General features: G+C 38.4%; 1 protein-coding gene across 2 annotated transcripts in view; it reads left to right on the forward strand.

Annotated features, from left to right (window-relative positions):
* LOC121372555 (chordin-like protein 2) overlaps positions 1 to 15213 on the forward strand; it is a 42317-nt gene extending 27104 nt beyond the window's left edge. Inside the window, exons 5-12 of one of the 2 annotated variants that reach the window (XM_041498950.1) lie at positions 2963 to 3135; positions 6045 to 6138; positions 7295 to 7366; positions 8129 to 8226; positions 8657 to 8825; positions 10172 to 10438; positions 11797 to 11889; positions 12425 to 15213. In XM_041498950.1, coding sequence (XP_041354884.1) covers positions 2963 to 3135; positions 6045 to 6138; positions 7295 to 7366; positions 8129 to 8226; positions 8657 to 8825; positions 10172 to 10438; positions 11797 to 11889; positions 12425 to 12564 — 1106 coding nt within the window. In that variant the 3' untranslated portion in view covers positions 12565 to 15213. The remainder of the gene's footprint in view (positions 1 to 2962; positions 3136 to 6044; positions 6139 to 7294; positions 7367 to 8128; positions 8227 to 8656; positions 8826 to 10171; positions 10439 to 11796; positions 11890 to 12424) is intronic. The other variant, XM_041498959.1, reaches the window with a different exon arrangement.
* The last annotated feature ends 3052 nt before the right edge of the window (positions 15214 to 18265 follow it).

An 18265-nucleotide genomic window follows, 5' to 3' on the forward strand; every position in this document is an offset into this window, starting at 1 on the left:
TACACATATGCTCACACAGCACACAGGCACATACACATATGCTCACACAGGCACACACATATATGCTCACACAGACACATACACATATTCTCACACAGCACACAGGCACATACACACATGCTCACACATACACATATACTCACACAGGCACATACAAATATGCTCACACAGACACATACACATATGCTCACACAGGCACATACACATATGCTCACACAGACACATACACATATGCTCACACAGGCACATACACATATGCTCACACAGCACACAGACACGTACACATATGCTCACACAGGCACATACACATATGCTCACACAGAAACATACACATATGCTCAAAGAGGCACATACACATATGCTCACACAGGCACATACACATATGCTCACACAGACACATACACATATGCTCACACATACACATATACTCACACAGGCACATACACATATGCTCACACAGACACATACACATATGCTCACACAGGCACATACACATATGCTCACACAGACACATACACATATGCTCACACAGCACACATACACATATGCTCACACAGAAACATACACATATGCTCAAAGCGGCACATACACATATGCTCACACAGACACATACACATATGCTCACACAGACACATACACATATGCTTACACAGGCACATACACATATGCTCACACAGGCACATACACATATCCTCATACAGACACATACACATATGCTCACACAGCACACAGACACATACACATATGCTCACACAGGCACTTACACATATGCTGACACAGACACATACACATATGCTCACACAGCACACATGCACACATGCTCACACAGGCACATACACATATGCTCACACAGCACACATACACATATGCTCACACAGCACACAGGCACATACGCATATGCTCACACAGGCACTTACACATATGCTGACACAGACACATACACGTATGCTCACACCACACAGGCACACACACATATGCTCACACAGGCACATACACATATGCTCAAAGAGGCACATACACATATGCTCACATAGGCGCACACAGACACATACACACATGATCACACGCTACAATCCTGTGGACATTAACAAGTACTAGTGATAATGCTTTAACTGACAAAAAACGTAACTGGTTTTAGCTTTTTCTAAGGTACTTGATTTAAGTCATGATGCAGTGACTGTCGGTGGTGGGGACAAGATAGTTTTTTGAGGAAACTAATTATACACCAGGTTAAAATATCGATTTGTACGACCCTGTCAAAACATCCTCTGGACTATATCCTCTGCATCGTTCGTTTGCTTTTATTAAAGGGACATTCCTGAGTTTGTTGCATTGTAAGATGTTTCCGACTAATAAAATATTTCTACGATTAAACTTACATATTAAATATATTTATTGTTTAGAATATCAGTGTCTGTATATTCAATGTGTTTCTGATCGTCTTAATATTTGTAAGAAGCCCAAACTGGATTTTGTCTTCAAATAATTTCGTAGGTACGAAAAAAATAAATAATTAAGAAATAAAATGAAATTTAACCTACTACAAATATTAGAACGATCAGAAAAAACGTTTAATATACAGCCACTAATATTTTATGCAGAAAAGTATATTTGATATGTAATTACAATCGTTAAAAAGTTTCTGTTAGTTGATAACATCTTAAAAAGTGCAGCAAACTCAGGGATGTCCCTTTAACGACACCACATGAGCACATTGATTAACTAATCATCGGCTATTGTCAAACATTTGATAATTCTGTCACGTAGCCGTCAGAGGAAAACTGGTATATTTTGTTTCATTAGCAAGTGACCTTTTATATGCAATTTCCTACAGACAGGAAAGCACATACCACGGCCTTTGACCAGATGTGATGCACTGGTCGGAAAGAGAAGAACCTGTGCATAGATACAAACGTGAATTTGACAATGGTTTTGTTACCAAAATGCGGGCGGTACGTAGCCCAGTGGTAAAGCGCATGCCTGATGCGTGGTTGATCTAGGATCGATCCTCGTCGGTGGACCTATTGGGCTATTTCTCGTTCCAGCCAGTGTATCACGACTGGTTTATCAAAGGCCATGGTATGTGCTATCCTGTCTGGGAGAAGATATGATCAAGAGGCTTTTGGAAGTGAAAACAAATCATATCATAAATATACCATGACATGATTGCAGTGAATTGGTACTATTTATTAGTCACTAATTTATGCACTTGACTGGGTTTTTTCTCTCGTTCCAACCAGTGAATCACAACTGGTCAAAGACCGTGGTATGTGTTTTCCTGTCTGTGGGTAAGTGCATATAAAAGATCCCTTGCTCTATCAGGAAACAATGTTGCGGGTTTCCTCTGAAAAACGACGTAATTGTTCTTACATCTTCACACTGAGGAATTTGAACTCACTTTAGGTGGGTGATAGGTGGGGTGGGGTGGGTGGAGGGAGTAGGGGTGGTCGATAGGGCATGCGCGCGAGGTACGTACCTACCTTAAATCCAACAACTTAATCCCGCTATACCCTCGAGACATCTAAATAGATCTAGCTCTGCTTTTAAAGGGACAAACCCTAGTTCTTAAACACTATGACGTATTTTTCACTATTAAAGCCATTTTTAATCATTTAAATTAGGAGTACTTAAATTTTACTATTTAGAATATTAATTTTCATACACCTGAAGTGGTTCTGGACATCCAGGTTTTAAACATCACAAACCTCAGAATTTCTCTGTTATGACCTTATCCAAATGTTTTGCAGGTGTGTAGATTAACTAAACTTATTGTCCATTTTCACAGGTTAAATCTAGGATCTGTGCCTTTAATATTAATATTAATGTTATTTGTTTTAACATTTAAAGCCCCCAACTAACCAGCCGCCCTGTGTTGCTTGACGCATGTTTGTTGTTTTTTCTTTGTTTTCTGCCTTGTGCCTCCTTTTCATCGTGCGTGAAAAGGGATAATGTTCTTATTTAGATTTTGACAACCTTCCTCCTACAGTGGGATTGGAGACGGCAGACGTGAACGCCACCCCGAGCCCCGGATGTAAGCACGACGGCAAGCACTACGACGACGGCGTCATGTTCCCTAGCAACAACACGGGTCTCCGCCCGACGCACTCCAACCAGTGCATCATGTGTGTGTGCACGGTAAGTGAGGCTAACGGCTATGACGCCATTGCACGAAATTAAACTAATATAGGTGCCAGTATACCAAGTAAAATCGTATTGACGGTAATGTTAACATTCATCAAGAAAAATTAGTAGAGGCAACGCTTGAAGCTACCAGGGCCGTATACACACACAAACACACACACATACACACACACACACACACACACACACACACACACACACACACACACACAAACACACACACACACACACACACACACAAACACACACACAAACACACAGACACACACAGACACACACACACACATACACACACACACACATTTCAACGTGTTTTCGTGCTTATATCCAATTGTGGTTCAAGCACGCTGTCCTGGGCACGATTCTGTTCAGGACAGTGGGTTAGTTGTTAGTGGTTAATGAGAGAGAATAGGGTGTAATGGTCTTACGCCTACCCATTGCGTCGTTAAAACTCGCTCTGGGTGAGAGCCGGTACCGGGCTGCGAACCCTGTATCAACCAGTCGTATGTCCGATGGCGTAACCACGACACCACCGAGGCCTGTACCTCCCATTCAATACTCTTCAAAGAGAGTCTGAGGTCACATGGCTCTGAGGTCACATAGGTCTGAGGTCACCTGGCTCTGAGCTCACATAGGTCTGAGGTCACATGGCTCTGGGGTCACATGGCATTTTAACAACTTACAGTTGCAAATTTGTGACCCGCACAAAATGATAGCTGTAATTTTTATTGCCACTCCAGGTAACAACAAGTAGCACCTGTCACTGATGTATGTAATAATTGTTCAAGTAATAAAATCTAAGGAATTGAAAAGGGTTTAATATTATGTCATAGTATTTGTCTCATGACGAGAAACAATTGGCGACAGATCACAGTTATCTTCCCATTTAGTTGACAGGGAATATATCCTCAGCAGCAGTATGCTGTTTGACTGATTATTTTATGACAAGACAAGACAAGACAAGACAAGACAAATTGTTTATTAAAGTCTCACCTCACTTTTTATAAAACACACATCAATAAAACAATAAAATCTAAAATAGCACTGAGCCACACCATATGGAGTTACGAGAGACTATAAAGAATCGATATATAAAATATACAAAAATTACATTAAAAACATCTAACACGACAATAAAACATGCTAATATATTCAGTCCAATTATAAACAGTCTATATATTAAAATAATATAAAACTAAAACACATTTAAAGGGACATTCCTGAGTTTGCAGCATTGTAAGATGTTTCCGACTAATAAAATAGTTCTACGATTAAAATTACATATTAACTGTATTTTCTTGTTTAGAATATCAGTGTCTGTATATTCAATATGTTTCTGGTCGTCTTAATATTTGTAAGAAGCCCAAACTGGATTTTGTCTTCAAATAATTTTTAGGAAATAAAAGGAAATATAACCTAGTACAAATATTAAAACGATCAGAAACACGTTTAATATACAGCCACTAATATATTATGTAGAAAAATATATCTGATATGTAATTAGAATCGTTAAAAAGTCTCTGTTAGTCGATAACATCTTTAAAATTGCAGCAAACTCAGGAATGTCCCTTTAAGACATTTAATAAAAAAAGAAAGAAGTGTTTTATTTAACGACGCACTCAACACATTTTATTTACGGTTATATGGCGTCAGACATATGGTTAAGGACTACACAGATTTTGAGAGGAAACCCGCTGTCGCCACTACATGGGCTACTCTTCCGATTGGCAGCAAGGGATCTTTTATTTGCGCTTCCCACAGGCAGGATAGCACAAACCATGGCCTTTGTTGAACCAGTTATGGATCACTGGTCGGTGCAAGTGGTTTACACCTACCCATTGAGCCTTGCGGAGCACTCACTCAGGGTTTGGAGTCGGTATCTGGATTAAAAATCCCATGCCTCGACTGGGATCCGAACCCAGTACCTACCAGCCTGTAGACCGATGGCCTGCCACGACGCCACCGAGGCCGGTGACATTTAATAAAATATTATCATCCCCTGTTAATATTCAATCAAGTAACAGATATAATTATAGTATCTTATTTAAGACGCTTTCGGTTATATTAATAAAATATCTACACCCATTCAATTAACGTATAAAGCATGTCTCCTTTTTTCTAAAATTAATTGGAAGACAGCTTTGGTCTTAAAGGGACTTTCCTGAGTTTGCTGCACGTTTTAAGATGTTATCGACTAACAGAGACTTTTTAACGATTGTAATTACATATCAAATATATTTTCTGCATAAAAGATTAGTGGCTGTATATTAGACGTGTTTCTGATCGTTCTAATATTTGTATTAAGTTAAATTTCACTTTATTTCTTAAAATATTTTGTTTCGTACATACGAAATTAGTTAAAGACAAAATCCAATTTGGGCTTCTTACAGATATTAAGACGACCAGAAACACTTTGAATATACAGTCACTGATATTCTAAACAAGAAACTATATTTAATATGTAAGTTTAATCGTAGAAATATTTTATTAGTCGGAAACACATTACAATGCAGCAAACTCAGGAATGTCCATTTAATAAAAGTGCTGTAACCAATAACGCAATTTAGAAACATATAGCTTAGACTTAGATATGGTTTTAACGTGCTCCTATACCTCTATGGTTTCGAACACGCCCATCCCGAGTCCAGCCTCCGATATGATATTTGGTCTGACTCGGGGCAGGAAAAAAACATATAGCGTAAATAAATGTGGTTTGTTGCTAGTTAACAATTCAAGGGAGATAACTCTGGTTTGTCGATTATAATGTGGGGGAACAAATCTAGAAAATGAATTGGAAAAAAACATAGAAGAGAGAAGACGTGCAATGTTGTTGTTATTATTGATGTTGTTCACGAACCTGATTACATTAATATTAATAATTAAATGATTGTTCTTATTTTTAGGGAGGGCGTGTCTTGTGTCATTTAAAGTCCTGTTCTCCAATGAAATGTCGCAAGTATGTAAACACCACAGATGACTGCTGCCAACGATGCGAAGGTAAACATACACTTCATAGTGTTTAATTCACTAGCCGAAATAAAGCATTGTTTTAAAATAACAATCATATACGAGAAGTTTTAAAGTGACAGACCCTAGTTTTTAAACACTAAGGCATATTTTTCATTATTAAAGCCGTTTATGGTCGCTGAAATCAAACATTACTTATATTTTATTGCTTAGATTATCAATTTCCGTGGAACCGAAGTGTTTTTGGTCATCCTGTTGTTTCTAATATCACAAAATGCATTTTTCAAATTAAAAAACAACACGTGCGTCTGAGAAGTAGTGGTTATTGATTCGAGTTCTACTCTATTTTTTAAGGATATTTTCCGGTTTTAACGTCACAGACTCTTGTTTCACTCTATCCAAGTGTGTTACAGGTTTGTATATTAACTAAACTTCGTGTCCATTTTGAAACTAGGGTCTGCACCTTTAATACACCAGCTGAAATAGGCCATTATTTTAAAATAACAATGATATACGAGAAGTCTTGACTTGTATAATACTTTCAGTTTTAAGTATTTACAATGTGGTTTGCAAATAGTGTGTGTGTATGTGTGTGTGTGTGTGTGTTTGAGTGTGTGTGTGTGTGTGTGTGTGTATGTGTGTGTGTGTGTGTATGTGTGTGTGTGTGTGTGTGTGTGTGTGTGTGTGTGTGTTTAAGTTTGTATACGCAATTATGGTTGGTTTGTGTTCTGTATTTGTTCTTTCAAAATAATGTATAATTAAAGAAGTAAATAATTATATTTCTTTTAGTATTTTGGTTACATTGTCATTTCATCTTTTTGCTAAAAACAAATATCCCTTGACTATGATTATAGCTAGTAGCAGTACTACTGTTGTTTACTTATATATGTAAACATTTATGTTGTTTATTTATATTCATTCATTTTATTTCAACTTATTTTCGTGCTTATATCCATATAAGGTTCAAGCACGCTGTCCTGGACTCACACTCAGCTATCTGGGCTGTCAATTGTTAGTGGTTAGTAAGAGAGAAGAGGGTGTAGTGGTCTTACACCTACACACTGAGTCGTTAAAACTCGTTGTGGGTGGGAGCCGGTACCGGGCTGCGAACCCTGTACCTACCAGCCTTATGTCCGATGACGTAGCCACAACACCACCACAACTATATGTTTATGTCTATTTACAGAAGAAGCTGATTACGAAGACTATTTGGATTATATTCTTCAAGATACACGTCCAGATAATCTCTCAGATTCCGGTAAGCTTAGGAGTTTTTTTTAATGAAAATCAGTTTTAATAGAATAAACAATTTTAAAGATGTATCTATCGATCCAGCCACGCAATTTTATTTACCTATAGCTAACGACATTTCACTGCTGTAATACCCACCCCATCATTCACCCAGCAGTCATCCCATCGAGCTATCCCTCCACACCTCCACCCCTCCATCTATCCACCATCCATCGATCGATCGATCGATCCATCCATCGATCCATCCAACAATCCATCCACATATCTATCCATCCATCCATCCACGCATCCATCCATCCATCCATTCAACCATCCATCCACGCATCCATCCATCATTTTATCCATCCATTCATCCATTTATCCATCCATCCATTAACCATCCATCCATCCATCCTTTTATTCATCCATCCATCCATCCACGCATCCATCCATCCATCCATCCACTCATCCATCCATTCATCCTTTTATCCATCCATCAACCATTCATTCAACCATCCATCCATCCATCCATCCATCCATCCATCCATCCATCCATCTGTTTGTTTATTCATCCATCACCCACTCACCTAGCCAGCCAGCCATTCATCCAGCCACCCTTTCAGCAAACCAACCACAAAGCCACTCATACATCCACCTATTAGTCAGCCAAACTAGATATCACAAAACTGTTCTATAACTATAACATAAATATTTGCCGTCAATTGTCAAAACATTTGCAATGACGGGTTTTTTTTTCCACGATAAAGTTCCACAATTGTTATATTTACAGACTGCCTGTCGGCTAGCGGTATCAGAACCAACGGAACTATGTGGCACCCCGTGATTGGACCGTTTGGAGAAATGAAGTGCATCATTTGTAAATGTATGGTAAGTCTTTTTTTCTTTTTTTAAAGATACGGTTGTGTTTAAAAGTTAAAAATAATCATCTGGAGAGGCTGGTAATGCCTCAGTGATCTTTGTATAATTACAGGTTTTACCTTCAAATATCTGACAGACAGTTATTCTAATTAACACGGTTACCTGATCATAGAGGTGGTTATTTGTAGATCACTTATTTTCTAAAACATGTGCCTATTGGGTTATTTCTCGTTCCAACTAGTGCATCACGACTGGTATATCAAAGGCCGCGGTATGTAAAAATCACCAAATCTTTGGCATCTAATAGCCGATTGTTCGAAAATCAATGTGCTCTAGTAATGTCGTTAAACAAAATAAAACTTTAACTAAAACATGTGCTGAGGTATCGTCAACACTTGCTGGTTTATTTCAAGTTTTCTTTCATTTCCTTTCACTGCAGAACGGAGAGGTGGAGTGTAACCGGATGCAGTGCGTACCGGACCGGAAGCTGCCATGCAAGAGGCCTAGACTGGTAAAAGGCGCTTGTTGCAAGTCCTGTCCAGCTCGAAACCGAGGCCGACTGCGCCGCAGGAAGAAAGGACGAGGGTGTAAGGGGAGACAAAAAGACAGTAAGTTCGAACAAACAGTCTTTATCATGTACTAGTTAAGCCACGAGGTTTAATTAAGTGTGTTACAACTGCGGTTGTTCTGAATGTACACATTAAAACCTATGACCTGACCTGATTAAGTGTACAAGTACCGGCTTCAAACCACATAGCTCGAATCACCTTTAGCCCTCTCCTTATTGATATGTTGTAGGGAAGTGTTAGAGTCGGCAATCGTCGACGACCAAATGGTGCTGTGTCTAAAATGCTAATTGTGTTCCTAAATCTGATGCCACAGAACTTGAGTTTGATTATTCTCGTGTCCATTCACGACATTAAACTTACATGTTGTTAACCACTATCAACGTGTCACGTGGGTACACACTTTGCTCTACATCACCACAAGAAAGTACAGCGCAGGTTCTTTTCGCATAGAGGCGTCAGGTTTCTTCGTGTAAAATAAACAAGAGTACATTATCACAAAAAGCACACTTTTAACCGAATACCTTTCTTCGGAGAGGGAGGGTTAATAGCTCTCCCCCACTTGTCCATCCACCCCTTCGCCAAGCATTTATCTCATCCGGGAATGAAAAGTGAAAAAAGATATAATTGTCTTATAGGAATTCTGAAGCTCGCTCTCGTACCTCCACTTCACTTCACACACCATGATGACACTACTTAGTTTAGCTAGTTTTTAGATGAAACCAATAGATTTGGCAAGGCTTAAACAATTGTGTGTTTCCGGGACTCGACCTTACCTAGAAATAAAGGGACCACCCTATTTTTGGTGTATAGATTTATTTATTTATTTATTTATTTATTTATTTATTTATTTTCACCCAGGTCGACCAAAACACATCAGACGATTGAGCTAGATCGTGCCCTTTTTTGTAGATACCAATTTGATTGTGATAACCGTTTTGTCAGGCTGGGGGGGGGGGGGGGGGGGGGGGGGGGGGGGGGGGGGGGGGGGGGGGACTAGCTGCTCCAATAATTCAGAATAAAAATTATTATTGTAGTAAATCTTAAGGCAGATATCAATTTTACTTGTAGTATGCAGGAAATTGCATTTCAGGACATCTCCTTTTTAAACGTTTACTGGGGAACATACCCCCGAACTCCCTAGAAACTTTACTTTGCGCCCTCGATCTCAGTCAGCCCCCCAATGTCTACTTGCTTCCGCCGTGTCTGTTTGTTGTTTAGTAAAGTTAAAGTTTGTTTTGGTTAACGACACCACTAGAGCGCATTGATTTATTAATCATCGGCTATTGGATGTCAAACGTTCGTAATATATATTATTTTAATTCGATATATAGCATTCTATCACCATAGCTCCATCTGTCATGGATGATTCAATTCTCTTCCGACAGAACGTAAAAGGAAGCGCTGCCAAAAACTACGGAAGAAGAACAGAATCACGTCTGGCTCGCAGACGACAAGCGCCCCACCTGCTGCCATCACCACGCCACTTCCGCCACCGAGAGTGACGCATGCGCCGGATTTCTTTGACAATATCTGTCTCCCTAAGAGATCCGACAGACTTGTTTATACGGCGGAAGGAAAACATTTCTTCATCATCGGGTTTGACGTCACTACCGGACGAAGGGTGGAACTTTTAAAATGGAGCATCAGAAAAGGTAAACACTACTATCTTGATTATCGAATATAGTTTTCTTTTCTTTCTTAATGTCTATAATGCTCACCACTGAAGTACGATGAGTCGACTTTGACTTTGGACAATATTGTTGGGGTTTTTTCCTTTTTTTTTATTTCACGTTTTTGTATGCGACAAGATTTTGTATTCATGAATGGATCGATAGATATATGAATGGACGGATATATATATGGACGAATGGATAGTTTGATTTGTTTAACGAGACCACTAGAGCACATTTATTTAATAATTACCGGCTATTGGATGTCAAACATTTGGTAATTTTGACATATAGTCCTAGAGAGGAAACCTGCTACATTTTTCAACATATAGCAATGGATCTTTTATCCCACAGGCAGAATAGCGCATACAACGGCCTTTGATATACCAGTTGTGGTGCACTGGCTGGAACGAGAAATAGCCCAATGGGCCCACCGACAGGGATCGATCCTAGACCGACCGCGCATCAGGCGAGCACTTTACCACAGGTCTACGCCCCCCCCCCCCCCTGAACGGATGGATAGATGCATGAATAAAATTACTCATCCATACATGCATTTACCTCCAAGTAACGATGTACGCTTCAAAGGTATGATGCATTGATACATTGATCATACTGGGGGGGGGGGGGGGGGAGGAGGGGGCGTAGCCCAGTGATAAAGCGTTTGCTTGATGCGCGGTCGGTCTAGGATCGATCACAACGTGGATCCATGTGCACTTTTCCCGATAGTTCTCCCTCGCAAAATATTTTCTGGATCCGCCCCTACAACACGTTTATGACAGTCATTGTCACCATTATGTTTTAGACTTGTGTTCAGTAACTAGGGCGTGACGTAGCTCGATACGCGGTCGTTCTGGGATCGATCTCCGTTGGTGGGCCCATTGGGCTATTTCTCGTTCCAGCCAGAGCTCCACAACTGGTGTAACAAAGACCGTGATAGGTACTATCCTGTCTGTGGGATGGTGCATATAAAAGATCCCTTGCTGCTAATCGAAAAAGAGTAGCCCATGAAGTGGCGACAACGGGTTTCCTCTCTCAATATCTGTGTGGTCCTTAACCATATGTCCGACGCCATATAACAGTAAATAAAATGTGTTGAGTGCGTCGTGAAATAAACCATTTCCTTCCTGATCATACCGTTGATGAACTGCCTTACTTAAATTTCCATATGGTTTTCCGCGACTGGCTTCTCAAAAGATCAGGAACGTGTTATATTTGTTTGTTTTCTTCTAAGACACACGACGAAATGCTACAATTGTTATTAGGCTTGACCAAAAAAATAGTAGCCCTGGATTAAACGTTTTAGCTTTATAATATGAACATTTCTTCCTTTATCTTAGGTCGTCTCTCTGAAATGCTGAGAGAAAGCGTGCCATCAGCGGAGTTTAGACAAAACGTCACCAAAATGCAGATTATTGGTGCATCTAATAAAAGTAAGAACGTTTTTGTTGATATAAATATAAATACCTTGTAACTGACTAAAATTTTATGTTAAGAATTTACTTAGGTGCTAAAACTACTGATTAATAGTGGTATCTTTAGAGTTAAGGGTATTGGTTCTATCGTCATCATCATTCTCCTCATCCTCATTATTATCGTCACCATCATTACCATCATCTTATCATTATTGTAATCATCCTCCTCCTCATCGTTATCACTCTCCACATCACCATCATCATTATATCATAATCATTGTCATCATTACCATCATTTGTCATCATGACCATCATCATCATGACCATCATCATTATATCATAATCATTGTCATTACCATCATTTGTCATCATCACCATCATCATCATGACCATCATCATTATTATCATTACCATCATTACAGTCATTACAGTCATCATATCATTATTGCTATTATCATCGCTATCATGATCATCATTATTATTTTCTTTATATTATCATCATCATTACCATTATTATTATTATTATTATTATTATTATTATTGTTATTATTAGGGAACTACAAGAAGTTCAAGAGGAAGTTGGTAAAGAAACTCGACCGCTGTAAATCCAACTGTCGACGAAAGGTAATTTTAGGAACTCTGAGAAAATTGCGTCTGCGCAAAGTCAAATTTGGCGGCAAATGTAAAAACTAGAACCAAACGGCGTGCTCCTTGATACGAAGATACAGCAGTGTCCATTATCCGTGAAGTTTGTTGTTCAACGTAGGAGTATTTCTCTCCTTCACAAGAGCACCAGCCAATCATTCTAATTGACACATGTTTTTTGTGAAAGCATTGATTTATGTCTTTTTTGGTGATTCTATGCAATACTGGGAGTTGGAAATCAAGAAATATACTAAACCTAAAACAAATGTAGACGATATGACTAGCTACATTTGAGCTAATAAAATGAAAAAAAAAAACGAAGACAACAACACACAAAATAATTATCTTGTTATTTAATAAAATGACGTCAGATGGCGCCACCTATGACGTATTTTAAGATTTGTCTCCCTTTGTGCTACAGGACGAAGAAATAAAAGTACGGTTGTGTTGGCAGTGAAGGTCATGCAATCTCATTTTCTTATTATCCACGTGACGTGCCATGTAAATCCATGTACATATAAATGCTATAATGTCATTCTTAATAGACCAGATTTTGAGAAACAGTATTCGACTTTTGTGGTAATAAACAAATACCAAAGAAGCAGAAGAAAAAGAGGATTTTGTTTTTGCAAAATATTGTCATGTGTGGTGCATCCGAATGTTGAACGGTTACAGTGAATGGTATGTGTCTTCAAGTGTGTGAATGTTAACAGGAATCATTTGACGATATCGCTTGAGTGATGTTAACAGTGAACGTTCATATCGCACGATATATACACCGCAAAAAAACAACAACACTGAACAAAGGAACGCATATTTATGAAGAAAACCTTGGAATAGTTTAATGTGTGCAGATAAACGGTGAAAACACAAACCGTGTGTGTGATTCAGTTGAAGACTTTATTTACGTTGTGAACAATTACAGACAACCAAAGCTATATGTACAGTGAACAAATAAAGACAAATTATTTGTGAGCATTGAACACGCCAAATCTTCTATATTTGTGAATGTGAACAGTGAAGAGATCACAAATACACATTTACCAACATGGAGTGTGATTAACTGGACAAATGTGTCTGTTTAAATTGTTGTCCGTGACAAGTTTAAGATGTTAATATTGATTTAGCAACGCTTATTTGTGAATATTTTGAAAGGGGTAAACGCTCAAATGCTTTATCCATGAAGATTTGAACAGAGCGATAAGCATTGATAGAAACAAAATGTTTGAGCATTTTAGGCGCACATATTTGGTCATCCAATAACATTAGAGTCGGGCCCGTAGTGAATTATTTTCTTGGGATTTTGTTTTTTTAAACGTCCAAAACTTTTCTAAAAGAGGTATATATAAAGTATTTTCCTTTTACAATGTGGAGTCGAATGTTTGTTTTCTTTCGTTATTTCTTTCTCTCTTTCTTTCTATCATTGAGTTTGCTTTTTTTATTTACTTATATATTTATGTATTTATTATTTAGTAGCTTATTTTGAAAGGGATTTTGTTTAGTTGTTAAATGTTTGGGTTTTTCTCTTTCTTCTTGTTGTTTTATTTATAATTATTTGGGGGATTTTGTTTGTTTGTTTTGTTTTTCTTCTTCATTCACTTTCATTTTTGATGGAATAGCCACTTCGCTGCATATTTAGATTTAGTGCCCATCCTAGTGAAATAATTAATAACTTATTTGACTATCCATGATATGGAACATCTACTACATTTCCCCCAACCCTTTTCTCTTAAGGCCGTTTCACACTTAACGCCGAAACGAAACCGAAACCGAAACGACAACGATTTGTATCGTTTCGTTTTCGATAGACCTTTTACATATGAACCGATGCTTCTTAATGTACCTGAACGAAATCCATGAAATACTTGTTAACATAACAGTTTGTTCAATATGTAGTAGTATTCTGGTGTAATCACATGTACTTTGCATAGACTAAATATTGGAATGCAGTGATGTTTAACAGAGTAATATGGATGTAGATACAGACGACAGCGAAGATGAAGTGTTCGCGATGGGGTATTTTATTTTAAAGAGACAAAAACGTCGACGACGAAGAATGTGGGTACATGAAATCAACACTAGACGCAAAGAACCTTTCATGGCTTCCATGATTAAATTACTTATACACGGTCAACACATGTGGTGGTGTATATGTGTGTGTGTGTAATGATGCAGAGACTGGCAACTATGGCTATTTTTGGCTGCCGAAACCGAAATCATTAAAAATTCACATTGTGCATGTTTTCATTTCGGCATACGGTTTCGTTTCGTTTCGTTTTCGGCTCAAGTGTGAAAGCCCTCATTTGTTTAAAGGATTCTAATTTTTTCATTGTGTTTTCGGTTTCGTTTCGGTGTAAGTGTGAAACGGCCTTTAGTGTTAAAACTAATTTCCAACCCATAACTAACAACTGGCATTATTTTGGACCGGTTATGTTGGGAATATTTACTAGAGCACATGGTGGGTATGGAGGTGGGTGTGGGTATGGGGTCGGTATGGGTAGGGGGTGCATTTTTACGTAATACTATTATAAGCATCTTAATACACTAGCCTGGTCCCAATTAGGCTATCAACGACCCTGGTTAAAGGGACATTCCCAAGTTTGCTGCATTGTAAGATGTTTCTGAATAATAAAATATTTCTACGATTAAACTTCCATATTAAATATTTTTTTTATTTATTTAGAATATCACTGTCTGTATATTCAATGTGTTTTTGGTCGTCTTAATATTTGTAAGAAGCCCAAACTGGATTCTGTCTTCAAATAATTTCGTACGTACGAAAAAATTATATTTTAGAAAATAAAATGAAATTTAACCTAGTAAATATATTAGAACGATCGGAAACACATTTATTATACAGCCACTAGTATTTTATGCAGAAACATATAATTGGTATGTGATTACAATCGTTAAAAAAATATCTGTTAGTCGATAACATCTTAAAAGTTGCAGCAACCTCAGGAATGTCCCTTTAAGGTGTATAGTATGACATTGAGGGTAAACCTGTAAATACGTTTTATTCATCACATAAATACCAAATATATGTGTACAGCAGTATAACAAAACCACACAATATGTATCAACACATGAAATATTTATTTTCATAGCTAATGAGTTGTTAACATATTTGATATACACATTTCAAACGTAGTTCTCGTGCTATGCTATGTCATATATTTATATGTTCTGTGACGTAAGAGACCAACCAAAGCGAACAAAAAGAAGTAAAAGAAATCTAAAGAATTCAAAAGCTGCATTCATGAGAATAAATGTATACCTTAATTTACTTAACAATTTCGATTAGATATACTAAATGCTTATTCTTACAGTTCAATGAGAATTGTTGTTGTACACACTATCTACGTCACGCACAGACATTCACACACGCGCGCGCGCGCACGCGCACACACACGCATACACAGACAGACACACACACACATACACACACAGACACTCACACACACACACACATAGACAGACACACACACACACATAGACCGACACACATAGGCCTACATACACACAAACATACACACACAGAGACAGACACACATACAGACACACACACGCAGACAGACAAACATACACAGAAACACACACAGAGACAGACACACACATATACATACATACAAACACAGACACACAGACAGACGCACACATAGACAGACACATATATACAGACAGACACACACACACACACACACACACACACACACACTCGCTCTCTCTCTCTCTCACGCACACTTCACAATATTTTATTATCAATTTTAACACTAAAACGTGGGATGCAATTCCACTGGTTCGTGTTATATTACATAGTATGCTGAAGTAACAAAATAAGGGAACACATACATAGTAAAAACAATTATTGACTACAACCAAAGCCTCGTCCACAGTATCGAGAAGTTAGCCATGTTACCATCTCTGTATGGTATATAATACAGGCAATAACTACTCAAATAGTTAAATAAATTTGGTCTAAAGTACCATGTGTTGTCTTACGTCGTTCCTCCATTAGTGCAATTAGAAAATACTTATTATATTACAAATTTACAAACACAGAAATCACTGATTTGAATAACACATGAGTATATTAAACATGTAGCTGTTTGTATTTTGCTTTGGTATAGTAAATACTGTTACAATTATGAATAATATGCAAGAATGCGGGTTTTAAATAAAATCGAAAAGGTAAATGATACAAAAATTCTACAACGACTGAGTTGATGTGTGAGCGTATTCGATTCTGCACACGGTGACTGTATGTGTTATTGATGATAGTTTGTTTTTGGTTGGTCTCTTAAAGGACTACATAATGTGCTAAACTACTTATATGTACAGTTTGAAGTGGATATGATGTACATTTTACGAAATAAATTAAAGTATATTACATGGATGTTTGTTAGCGTATTAAACTGGTTTTATTCAACATTTAAGACGCAAAAAACAAGTCTAGCGAACGAGCGCCCTCTTGAACCAGCCCTTATTTAAAAAAAGCTAACGTTTCGCTAATGTTCACGAACTATTTGACTGGTTCCAGACGTGGCCATTTGGTTTATCGTGAGGCGCCTAAAGCAGTCTAATGGACGGGGTGGTTTTTTTCGCTTGGCCAGTCGTTTGCGGCTATCGCTTGCTACTATTGAATTTACACTATATGTATTAAAGTTTGTTTGATTTGTTTAACGACACCACTAGAGCACATTGATTAATTGATCATCGACTATTCGGTGTCAGACTTACGGTAATTCTGATACGTACTCCTCACAGAGAAAACCCGCTACATTAGTAGTAAAGGATCTTTTATATAGACTTTCCGACAGACAAAAAACCCAAACACATACCACGGCATTTGACCAGTTGTGGTCCACTGGTTGGAACGAGAAAAAAAAACCCAATCAGTTGAATGGATCCACCGAGTGGGTTCGATCCTGCGACGCAAGCACCTCGGGCGAGCACTTAACCGACTGAGCTAAATCCCGCATCTACATGTATTAAACCGAATGACCATTTGGGATTTCTATCAAAACAGTTTACAAACTTTATCGAGAAAGGACCGGCCTCGATGACGTCGTGGTTAGGCCATCGGTCTACAGGCTGGTAGGTACTGGGTTCGGATCCCAGTCGAGGCATGGGATTTTTAATCCAGATATCGACTCCAAACCCTGAGTGAGTGCTCCGCAAGACTCATTGGGTAGGTGTAAACCACTTGCACCGACCAGTGATCCATAACTGGTTCAACAAAGGCCATGGTTTGTGCTATCCTGCCTGTGGGAAGCGCAAATAAAAGATCCCTTGCTGCTAATCGGAAAGAGTAGCCCAAAATCTGTGTGGCCCTTAACCATATGTCTGACGCCATATAACCGTAAATAAAATGTTTTGAGTGCGTCGTTAAATAAAACATTTTTGTTTTTTTATATCGAGAAACGGCCGTCTGAACGTAGGTTTGGGGGCGGGGGGGGGGGGGGGGGGGGGGGTGGGGTGGGGGGCCTTTCCGATATCAAATCCATCAATACAAAATTTTACTGAACACAAAAAGAAAGAAATGTTTTATTTAACGATGCACTCAACACATTGTATTTACGGTTATATGGCGTCAGACATATAGTTAGGGACCACGCAGGTATTGAGAGAGGAAAACCCGCTGTCGCCACTTCATGGGTTACTCTTTTCGATTAGCAGCAAGGGATATTTTATATGCACCATCCCACAGACAGGGTAGTACATACCACGGCCTTTGATATACCCGTCA

Source organism: Gigantopelta aegis, chromosome 1 (genome assembly GCF_016097555.1).
Source record: "Gigantopelta aegis isolate Gae_Host chromosome 1, Gae_host_genome, whole genome shotgun sequence".
NCBI lineage: Eukaryota > Metazoa > Mollusca > Gastropoda > Neomphalida > Peltospiridae > Gigantopelta > Gigantopelta aegis.